The sequence below is a fragment of the Abramis brama genome (assembly GCF_963993115.1).
Source record: "Abramis brama genome assembly, chromosome: 9".
NCBI lineage: Eukaryota > Metazoa > Chordata > Actinopteri > Cypriniformes > Leuciscidae > Abramis > Abramis brama.
The window spans coordinates 44517081-44528754 of record NC_139971.1 but is presented as its reverse complement, the minus strand read 5'-3'; the positions used below and the strand labels follow the sequence as shown (position 1 = coordinate 44528754).

Sequence of the window (11674 nt, the reverse complement as noted above, 5' to 3'; positions counted from 1 at the left end):
ACAATAACACACACACACACACACACACACACACACACACACACACACACACACACACACACAGCATACTGCCCAACTACTCATGCTATTTCTGCAGTATGCATATTGTATGTGTATCATTTCTTTTGACGTATTATTTCATCAGACATTTTTATATAAAAGTCACATTAAAAATGCTAAATAAAAAGTATTTAGCATGTGATATAAACTGCACACTTCTGATTTAAACATTGTTGCATATTATAAAGAACTGCTCTATCCTGCCCCTACTGGACAAGCGTGGTTATAAGATCTGTGTCAACAGTATAAAAGCACTTTAGTGTTAAATTATTCAGAATGATCAATGAAAGTATCATGTTTTTGTAAATATGTTCACTGACGGCCCATTATGATATTATCTTGTTAATCCTATTTATATTTATGTGGTACTGGGAAAGAATGTGTGAAATTATTTCATGTTATATATTCAAATTCAATTACATAAATGTTTTCTCACAGTAAATAAAGTTTTGGAAAATCCATTTGAATGCCTCAATTATTGTTAGGTTTCCCCCTTAAGTTACTGTACTGTTTGTGTGATATACCTGATTAAATAATTTTTCGACTTCATAGTTGATGAAAAGTCGAAATTCATAAGTTTGACGTTTTAATCTCATAATTATGACTTCGTAATAATTATAATTTTGTATGTCATTCGACAAATTTCTACTTTTTATGTCAATATGAATTTCCAAAGCATGTTTTTGTGGCAGAAACGTGACAGGTTTCCCCTTAAGTTACTGTACTATTTGTGTGATATACCTGATTAAATAATTTATTATGACTTCATAGTTGATGAAAAGTCGAAATTCATAAGTTTGACGTTTTAATCTCATAATTATGACTTCGTAATAATTATAATTTTGTATGTCATTCGACAAATTTCTACTTTTTATGTCAATATGAATTTCCAAAGCATGTTTTTGTGGCAGAAACGTGACAGGTTTCCCCTTAAGTTACTGTACTATTTGTGTAATATGCCTGATTCAATAATTTATTATGACTTCATAGTCATAATTATGAGATGAAAAGTCGAAATGTGATGTTTTAATTTTGTATGTCATGCGACAAATTGCGACTTTTTATGTCATATGAATTACCAAAGCATGTTTTGGGGGTTCCATAAAGTTCAGATCCGGGTTATTATCAGAAGTAATTAATTTCACCTGAGTATTTAACGCTGACAGGACGCCGTCGCGTCGAGCTTCTCCCTCAGAATGAACCGCTTCACATTCACGTGATTCCGAATCAACTGAACCGAGTTCGAGAGACTCGCGATGGAAGCTGAGTTCAAACTGTTTGACCGTTACAGCCAACTACACAGAAAGCACGATGGAAAAAAACTACAAGTCCCAGAATGCAACACAAACACAAATGGCGGTTGAAGATGATGGTTCGGTGCGTTTCTGTCGCTGCTGTTCGCGGTTTATATGGGTTTGTGTTCAGAGGTCAGCAGCTTTATAGAAATTAAAGCGAAATATAGACCGTTAATATCTGACTGCAGCCGTTGGACTTCATTTCAGCAGTGGCTATTATTGAATCACAGTTAACTCTCTAAATTATTATTTATTAAGAATAAACATGTGATTCACCACTACTGAAATGTGATCTACGTACATTGACAAAGGTAGTGAATGTAGTAAATCTATTAGAGACATTTTGCTATATAATTTAATAACCGATTTACATAACATGCTAGACATTCTGCTGTGACGTTATGACGCCTTACGTCACGCATTACCCACCACTCAGAACGTTTCCCGCGGTGGGGTCGTTCAAATAATGCGCGCGAGATTCTGGCGCGCTCAGAAACACCGCATACACTCAGTCTCACTTTTGCCGCGAGGTCCAGCTGCACGCGCTCGTCAGTAAAATGCCCTGCTCTGAAGTTACAGAAGCGGTTTCGCCGCAGAAGAGATGCAAGAGTGATGCAGTGAACGGACACGAAGAACAAAAGGTGCTCAAATTCGCTAAACTGACAGAAAACGCCATGACACCGAGCCGAGGATCGAGCCGAGCCGCGGGATTCGACCTGTACAGGTGATTCTCAGCGCCGTGCACGCGCTTACATTCATGCACTGATTTTAGAGGAATAATGTGGATTATAATCTTTCGACCTGCAGAAAGCACTTGGATTTCCAGTGGTTCCTGCTAGTGTAATGCATGTGGTGATGGGGTGGGTGTGTGTGTGTGTGTGTGTGTGTTTGTTTGTTTCAGTGCATATGACTACAGCATCGGGCCGATGGACAAAGCTCTGGTCAAGACTGATATCCAGATCGCGGTTCCACACGGATATTACGGGAGAGTAGGTGAGCGAGAGTCACGTGTCAGAATCCATTCATTTCCACAAGAAAATAATCATGATTTGGTAAATCTTAATGACACTGATAATAACTAATGATAATAAAGTCATAATTATGATATGCTAAATCATAATAATGACGGGAAAAAGGTCGAAATTATGAAGTAAAAACTATGATGCTAAATCAAAATTGATGTATAATTTTTGTCGAATTTGTGGTGTATAGTCATAATTATTAGGGAAAAAGTTGTATTTATCACAATCTTGATTTAGTATGTCACAATTTCAACATCTCATTTCGACTTTATCCTCATAATTATACATTGTCATAATTTTGATTTAGTATGAGTTATTGTACAATTACGACATTAAAAAGCAAAATTATGACACTCAATTTTAATCTCATAATCATGACTTAGTATGTCATTCGAGTTTTTGCAAATTGACTTCGACTATCTTAATTTCAACTTTTTCCTCATATTTATGACATGCCAAACTTTTTATCTCATAATTTCCAATAAGTCATAATTATGACAATTGTGAAGTCAAAATTGTGGTGTATAGTCATAATTATTAGCGAAAAAGTTGAAATTATCACAATTTGGATTTAGTATGTCACAATTTCAACATCTCATTTCGACTTTTTCCTCATAATTGTGATTTAGTATGTCATTCAAGTATCTGCAAATTTTGACTTATGACTTTCTCAATTTCAACTTTTTCCTCATAACTATGACATGCCAAACTTTTTATCTCATAATTTCTAATAAATCATAATTATGAGATTAAAAAGTCAAAATTGATCATGAGATTAAAAACATTATGCGTTTCGACTAACGCGGTGTTTTGTGTTGCAGCTCCTCGCTCGGGTCTCGCGGTGAAGCACTTCATCGATGTGGGCGGTACGTCGCGCTCGCTCGCGTCACTGATGACATCAGAATGATTGATTATGAATGCTCTGACGTGTGTGGTGTTTCTGCAGCTGGTGTGGTGGACGAGGACTACAGGGGGAATCTGGGAGTCGTGCTCTTCAACTTCAGCAAACAGCCGTTCGAAGGTGAGCGAACCCTCGCAGGAGTGACGTAAACATCATCCACAGTTGATCTGACATGTTTCCTCCTGCAGTGAAGAAAGGCGAGCGCATCGCTCAGCTGATCTGCGAGAGGATCTGTTACCCGGAGCTGCAGGAGTTACAGGTGAACCTCATAAACCGTCTGATCCCAGCATCTGCAGATCAGCTGTCTCATCATGTTTTCCTCGTTTCAGACGCTGGATGAGACTGTGAGAGGAGCAAGCGGCTTCGGCTCCACCGGCACCAACTGAAACTCTCCACAATAAAAATGCTGCTTTAAATGTGTGTTTTTCCCATTTAATTAGCAACGCTTTACAATAAGGCCTCATTTGTTAACATTAATGCATTCGTTAACAATGAGCAATACAGTTCTCGCAGTATTTGTTAGTTCACAATGCATTAACTAACTAATACAACTTTTGATTTTAATGAAGTACTAGTTGATGATCATTAATATTAATAAATGCTGTAGAAGGATTGATCAGGTTAATGAATGAAGCCTTATTGTAAAGTGTTAACACTGGATTATTTCACTGATTGTTTGATGTAAAATGACAGTATAATTAGTTTGTGCATGTAGATTCTGAAAGTTCTATTCAATGACATTTGATTATATTTCATAATGTTGACAATATGTTCACTTTGCTGTCAGTTACCCAGAAGTTTTCTACATTACTGTATTCATTAAAATGAATTAATTTGCTGTTAATGAACATCTGTGAATGTTTTACTGGCGTCACCATTGTAAGTTTCTACAGGAGTGGCTTTATCTTTCATTGATTTAATTACACTTGATTTTTTTTTTTTTTTTGTGGTAACATTTGCAATAAGGCTTCATTTGTTAAAGGAACACACTGACTTTTTGTGACTTTAGCTTATTCCCCAGAGTTAGATAAGTCCACACACACCCTTCTCATCTCTGTGCGTGCCGTAACTCTGTCTGACGCACCCACCGCTAGCCTAGCGTAGCACAAAGACTGGAGGTGAATGGCTCCAGCTAGCATACTGCTCCCAAAAAGTGACAAAATAACGCCAACATTTTCCTATTTACATGTTGTGATGTGTATAGTCACAGCGTGTGCAAATAACAAGGTCACATGAGACACAGCCATCTTCTACACAACATGTAAATAGGAAAATGTTGGTGTTATTTTGTCACGTATTGGGAGCAGTATGCTAGCTGGAGCCATTCACCTCCAGTCTTTGTGCTAAGCTAGGCTAGCGGTGGGTTACGGCACGCACGGAGATGAGAAGGGTGTGTGTGGACTTATATAACTGGGGAATAAGCTAAAGTCACAAAAAGTCGGTGTGTTCCTTTAAACTCAATTAGTAAACATGAACAATACTAGTAGTTAATAGCACTGTGAACTTATACTAACATTGGTTAACAATGGCTCATTGTTAGTTAATGGATTGACTAATGACTTTATTATAAAGTGTTACTGATATTTTAATATCTACTATTTGCATTCTGCACATTATCTTAAACACGCGGCAGGGTTTTAGCCTTTTAAACCCGTGCACTGATAGTGAATGTCACTACAGGGCAGTTCATAAACATCAGATATTTTGTGATTTTTGTTGAGACCAGAAACTGCTCATGCAAAAACATTAATACTGTAGTTCTGTTATTCACCATTGAGCTGAATGAACATATTCAAGTAAATTAATCATACCCCAAAATACATTAACCCTATAAAACCTACTATTTGATACACAGATTTCTAATCTATATGATCAAAACTCAATCTCTGACTGAGAGTTTACTCTGTTTACTCCAGTGAAAGAGTGACTGTACAGACGTCCTTCAGCTCCAGCGTCACGTGTCTTTAAATCTGCACTGGTTTTATCAAGTAAACATAAGAATAACTTTGATATTGCTGGTAATATTTCAGCTGAACTGAGGTTTATTTGATTATCCAGACATCATTTATTAGAAAATATCAAATATGATCATCAGGCTTTTGAGGAAGGTTTAATTGTTCATCTGTCAATCATCATTGTATTGCATATGTTTTAAAACTACAGAGCTTTGATCATAAAACTAAACATTTAAATATCATCTTACTAAGACATATTATTGGCAGATATTGATATTTATATGCATTTTATGCAAGTATCTGTTGATTTACATCACAAGCATCAGAATTTCATCACTTTTTGTCCATATAAATATCAGCATGTGAACCAAATTGCATATTTTTGCTCAGTTTGAGCTGATTTTTCCTTCATATTCTCTCTATATGAGCCATATAAAAGCCTGATGCATCAAATATGATACTCAAACACATATGCAAACTTATATAGTCTAAAAAAAATTAGATTTATCTGACTATTACTTCATATGTCAGGCTTTACTGGGTAAATGACTGCCACAGTATTACCAATACAATTGGTTTACAATACAATGGTCATGTGACTCTTGAATGAATCATGATTTTCTGAAGAGGAACCGACACAGAACGAATGATTCTGCTGTTCTGAAATCAAGGCAAGCGGTCGAGTCGACCCGTACAACCAAAAATATGTTTTTATTGTGAATGTACAACTAAACCCCTCACGAGTGTGAGACAGAACGGCGTGGTTCTCCAGGCCGAGGCCCGACGGCGTGTGTGTGGAAGTGTGTGTGGCCGCGAGACCTCAGTGCATCGAGTCACAGAAACACAGTTTACAAGTAGTTGGTCATTATAAGAAGCACCATTACAAACCCCTCCGTTCCAGGGGTCCTCTAGTTTACATCGCGAGTAACAAAGTGACACGGTTACAGTATAGACACACTTAAATTACATGTAGTATAGTTGCAGGAGAGAACAGAAGCGTCGGTCAGCCGCTTGTAGACGATTATTACAGTGCATGAATCGATGCGCTCACGTGATGCACTGCAAACATGACGTTCTTCCTCAGGGTTTCGGTCTCGTTTTCCAGCACAAATATCGAAATGTCCTTAAATCAAGAGACATTTACTGGAGAAGCGAAATGACTGAAGATATTAAGTCTTGCTTACTGAAAAATGTTTACAAATTAAGCGCGTTTGTGATTAAAACAAACAAAAATATCTTAAAAGTCCAGCTGTGGTGAAAATCCAGTTTTTAATGTTTATGTGTCTATGTGGTGTTTTTAATACGCTTTAAGACAAACCATGTGTAAATTCATAAGTCGACTCCATTGCTGAGTATTTCCTCCTTAAAACTGCAGTGAACCAAAGACAGTCTCAAAAACACGCTTTGAAATCGCTGGTGTTTCTGACGTCACAAACTACCTTGTAACCAATCAGATCAACGTGTGATCGTCAACCAGTGGATCTCTGAGCTGAGTGAGTGAGTGGAGGCGGGGCTCATTTGAATATTCATAGAACCGCGCATACTAAATGAGGCAAGGGTGTCGGGTTACATTCAAGATATTTTAAGGCTTCAAGACTACAATAGAGGCGTTTCAGGGAGTTCAGAAACACTGACTCTGATATAGAGAAGAACTCAAACGGCAACATTACACACTGAAGAAACAGTAGGACCTCTTTAAGTTTCTTTTCCTGGTTTACGTTGGCAGTTATTTTTTGTTGTTTTAAGCAACCATTTTAGAAACCAAGACTATCTCAAGTAGTTTGCTTTTCAAGTATCTTGATTTAAGAACGTTTAGATTTCTGTACTAGAAAACAAGCCAAAAACACTGATTTAAGGGACAGTTCACCCACAAATGAAAATTAGCCCATGATTTACTCTCCCTGAAGTCATCCTAGTGTATATGACATTCTTCTTTCAGACGAACACAATCAGAGTTTAAAGAAACAAACTCACAAACTGGACAGATGCACTTTTATGATGGACAGCTGCACTTTTATGATGGATGGATGCACTTTTATGATTGACAGCTGCACTTTTATGATTGACAGCTGCACTTTTATGATGGATGGATGCACTTTTATGATTGACAGCTGCACTTTTATGATTGACAGCTGCACTTTTATGATTGACAGCTGCACTTTTAAGATGAATAGAGGCACTTTTATGATTGACAGCTGCACTTTTATGATGGATAGATGCACTTTTATGATTGACAGCTGCACTTTTATGATGGATAGAGGCACTTTTTGAACTTCAAAAAATATACAGCCGATCACTGCCATTATAAAGCTTGGAAGAGCCAGAACATTTTTTAATATAACTCTGATTGTGTTCGTCTGAAAGAAGAATGTCATATACACCTAGGATGAGTTCAGGGAGAGTAAATCATGAGCTAACTCTCATTTTTGGGTGAACTATCCCTTTAAGAGTGTTTTGTGCAGTGCAGCAGCAGTAAGATGCGACAGATTGAGCGGCGAGAGAGAGAGAGAGAGAGCGAGCGAGGCTCTTCGGCACGCGTGCGGCTCGCGTCCGTTCCTCCACAGCGTCTATATTGGGATGCGAGCGTATGATGGAGATAGGGCTGCACGATTAATCGCAATTTCCATGTAATCGCACTTAAAGCGATTATTTGTAATGCGCAGCTTGTCAGTGACGTACGGCTCAGTAAACGCTGCTCACTCTGAAAGCACTGTGAGTTTGAGTCGCTTATAACGTGCATTTGAAAAAGCAACACGCGTCAAACATCTTTCCAGACATGAGAAGCATTTATGAACCTCTTGTCCAACAAAAGACAACATTAATATCACGCTTTTCCTCCAAACTCACTTCATGAGGACAGCTGAGCTCCTCCTTCTGGGAGATGATGAGCTTCTGACACAGAATAAGGCAGTCGTGTGTTTATTACTCGTGTTTAATCAAAGCGTTTCAGTCTTCTGTTTATTCAGAGACAGAGAGTGTGATGCTCATAGAGGTTTCCTGGAGTGATGTGTGTTATTGTACTTCTGCAGGGCATATTTGGGGTGTGTGTGTGTGTGTGTGACGCCCTCTGGTGTTCAGATGGAGCAGCGTTTACTACCGATCAGTCGTGCATAAAATAATCGCAGCCTTTGCCAAATCGCGTGCGGTTTCATTGCGATTGATCGCGCAGCGCTAGTGGAGAGGAAGGTGCTGGTCTTTGGCCGTAGCTGCGGGCGGCAGTCTGTGTGTTTGCTGGATCAGTGCAGGACGATCTGAACGCGCATGAGCAGAGCGTGTCCCAGCTGCCCGCTGAGGTAGTCCGAGTCCCCCGGCTCGAGTCCACCGGCCCGGCCCACGCTGCGGATCTGCAGAGAATACACACCCGGCTGGAGAGGCTTCTTCTTGGATATGTGCAAGTAGCTGACGCCGTGCTTCTGGTTCATCAGGAACAGGCCGTCGTCGTTGCCGTACTCGATGGTGTAGCGCACGTGATCGGTGAGCGTCGACAGCGCCGGGACGAACTCGATGATGTGGTCTTTGCTCTTCAGCGTGCTGATGTTCAGATGGAGCTGGAGTGTGTCGTCCACGTCCACACTGGCTGAGTCCAGATCGTTCTGGAGAAACACACACACACACACACACACATCGTTAGAGGAATGGTGATTCAGACACGAGATAAATTAACAGAAACTGGGAGTGTTGATATATTTATCCCTCATACTGAGGATTTTTCCCCTGAAAATGCTTGTAAATGTTATCGCGTTAAACTAAACCAGATTGACTTTGCTCACACAGGGTGTAGGGCAATTCCACGCAAAACTGTCACATCCATAACGCCAACACAATGCCATGGTATTTAGTTGGCGTTATGGATGTGACAGTTTTGCGCGGAATTGCCCTGTAACAACTTCCTAAAATAAGTTATGATAATTTCTGCACTTTTTGAGGGGGTTTTATCCCCCTTGTTACACTTGTGGTGTTCCCGGGTCAAAACATGCTAATAAATCTCTTGTTATGCTGTGTTACTGCAAAATACTGCATTCAATCTCGTTTTATTTCAGTTTACACAGGTTTTAGGTTTCTTTTTTGGAACTGATTTAAAGCCACACCGTGTAACTTTTCAACCTTCATAATATATTTCCAAGACCCTTGTGATGGTACATCGACTTACAATAGGTTGAATGACACGTCTGCCATAGCCTGACGGGGTCTGTATCGCTTTTACTGGCACTATGTAACTTCGGGGTTCGGGTAGTAACCAGAGCACAAAAAGAACTACAAAATTCGACTGCTTTACGGCATACGTCACTTCCCCCACCACTTCCTCAAATTCGGACGTGAGCGTTTGTTTTCGGCTTTCGTGCGTATGTTTTTGTCATGGGGGCTGTTGTGTTTAGACCTGACCACTTCATGCGTTTTCTCAGATCGGATAGCTATCCGATCGTGAAAAGACCAGGTGTAAATGCCCTCCGAAACGCATTCAAGACGCTCAAACCACTTCAGGAGGAGGTCTGAGACGCATTCCAGACGAAACTGAACAAGTGTAAATGCATCTGGTTGTTTAAACCACATATGTAAATTGTACTCCTCCCAAAAATGCTAAAAAATAAATAATAAAAAAACGTGTGAGAGCGTGTTATAGGCTATATGTTATTGCCAGATATGACGACGCGCTGGAACACGCATCACCGCAGATGAGAAGCTGAGCATCAGATCATCAAGCCAACGTGCAAACTATCGCAAATCAAAGTGAAAGTAAGTCGCAGATGCTTAACACACAATCATCATCATCATTAAAAGTAAAGAAACAAAATGATCTTCCAGGGCTGTTACTGCTCTCTCTTATTGCGGTCTTTGATTTTGAAATTTTAGCTGATGATCAATAAAATGCAGCTCATATCTGTTGCTTTCGGTGACGTGCACTCCATTAAATCTGCATATAGCGCGAGAATTGAAGATCGGATTTGATCTATCCGATCTGAGAAAGATCTATCCGATCTGAGAAAAATCTATCCGATCTGAGAAAACGCACGAAGTGGCCAGTAAATAAATCTCTTATTTGTAAACTTGTTTGCATTCTATGTTGTGTGTTGTTGCGCTTGCTTGTAGTATGTCATTTTTTTTACATGCTGTTCATTCATCCATTGCTGATAATTAGACCAGTCCAATAATTTCCACATATGTCTAGCTAGCTTTCGATTATCAGAGCTGTTAACAGACAACAAACACTCGTTCTCTAAGGCCTACGTGTTTTTTGCGTTATGTTTTATTGCCTAGCTTGCCTCACAAACTAGTTTGCCAGCTGAACTCAGGTGTTGTGAGGTGTATTTATCACGTAGTCCTGAGGGATATCAGACGACGCTGTTGACGTTGATTCTTGCGATCATGAGAACAGTTTTCAATATCTCACATAAATATCAGGACACAAATAAGCCTAACGTAGAGGTTGTAAATAAACAAGCACAATTTGCAAACTAGATAAATTGCAATAATCATGTCTTCGGAGTCTGTGTGCCTGTTCCATGCCCGACGCAGGTACCGGTGTACAGGGTGGAGGGTGGAGGGGTATTTACGACAGTGCAAGTATTCCACAGCGACTCTAGGGGTCGCTGTTTGACAAAAACACAATTTCTCCACAGTGTCCCTTTAAATAAGCTTGAGTGAATGTTTCCACTCAAACACGGATCGATAAGCTCTACCATCAGTCAGATACAAAAAGAAACCTAAAACCTGTGCTAACTAAAAGAAAACAAGTTGATAAAAAAGATTGAATCCGATATTTGGTGTTAATACCCCATATTGAGAGATTTTAAATTTAAAAAGCAGGTCATTTTTGACCTGCAACATCAAATTAGGCTAAATTTTCAGCACAGAACAAGAGTTAAACATAATTCTGTTATTCATGCAGCAATTATAACAAAGCTGCTTGTTTTTAAACTTTTGGGAGTGTTGATATATTTAAATCAATTGGCCTCTCTCTCTGTATATAGAGAGAAAATGAGAGATAGAGAGAGTTAAGTCATTAGTTTAAACATTTACATTTGACATTTTAATTGATGCATTCGGCAAACGCAACATACATCGCATTCAAGGTCAGTCCATGCCTTCTCTGGGAGCTGAACCCATGACCTTGGTGTTGCTAACGCTATATTTTGTGCATATTTGTTGATTTGTGCTCTGATTTGATCATATCTGTGTGCGTTTTTGCGTGTTTGAGCAGCAGAAATGAAGAAACCCATAGTGTTTACATATTCAGATGTTTCCCCAAAACGTCCACCTCATCTGTAATGACATCATCCATGCTTAGATTTCTGGGTAATTATGTCATCCTGTGCCATGAACGAATCTTTCAGAGCTCTCACTGAAATGATCATGTCTTGTGTGTTGACTAACATCAGTCACATGATCATCAGTGAGGTTACCTGAAGCTCCTCGGTTGCGTTGGCGTCCCTGCGTTTGCGG

At 39.3% G+C, this 11674-nt stretch overlaps 2 protein-coding genes across 3 annotated transcripts in view; one reads left to right on the top strand and one right to left on the bottom strand.

The window, feature by feature from the left end:
* Nucleotides 1–1358: 1358 nt before the first annotated feature.
* dut (deoxyuridine triphosphatase) lies at nt 1359–4122 on the top strand. Of its 2 annotated transcripts, XM_084123808.1 has the most exons (7): nt 1359–1487; nt 1929–2079; nt 2257–2348; nt 3199–3243; nt 3324–3398; nt 3467–3537; nt 3608–4122. In XM_084123808.1, exons 1-7 carry the CDS (start codon nt 1397–1399, stop codon nt 3662–3664), a joined length of 582 nt encoding a protein of 193 aa, XP_083979934.1. In that variant the 5' UTR covers nt 1359–1396; the 3' UTR covers nt 3665–4122. The 2 variants fall into 2 exon arrangements, with proteins under 2 accessions (XP_083979934.1, XP_083979935.1); XM_084123809.1 differs by lacking the exon at nt 1359–1487 and having other exon boundaries at nt 1510–2079.
* A 1803-nt stretch (nt 4123–5925) lies between these two features.
* Nucleotides 5926–11674, bottom strand: part of fbn1 (fibrillin 1) — a 108579-nt gene continuing 102830 nt past the window's right edge. Inside the window, exons 66-67 of the mRNA XM_084123806.1 lie at nt 11635–11674; nt 5926–8826 (exon numbers count right to left, since the gene is read on the bottom strand). The exon at nt 11635–11674 is cut by the window's right edge and continues 114 nt beyond it. Coding sequence (XP_083979932.1) covers nt 8470–8826; nt 11635–11674 — 397 coding nt within the window. The 3' untranslated portion in view covers nt 5926–8469. The remainder of the gene's footprint in view (nt 8827–11634) is intronic.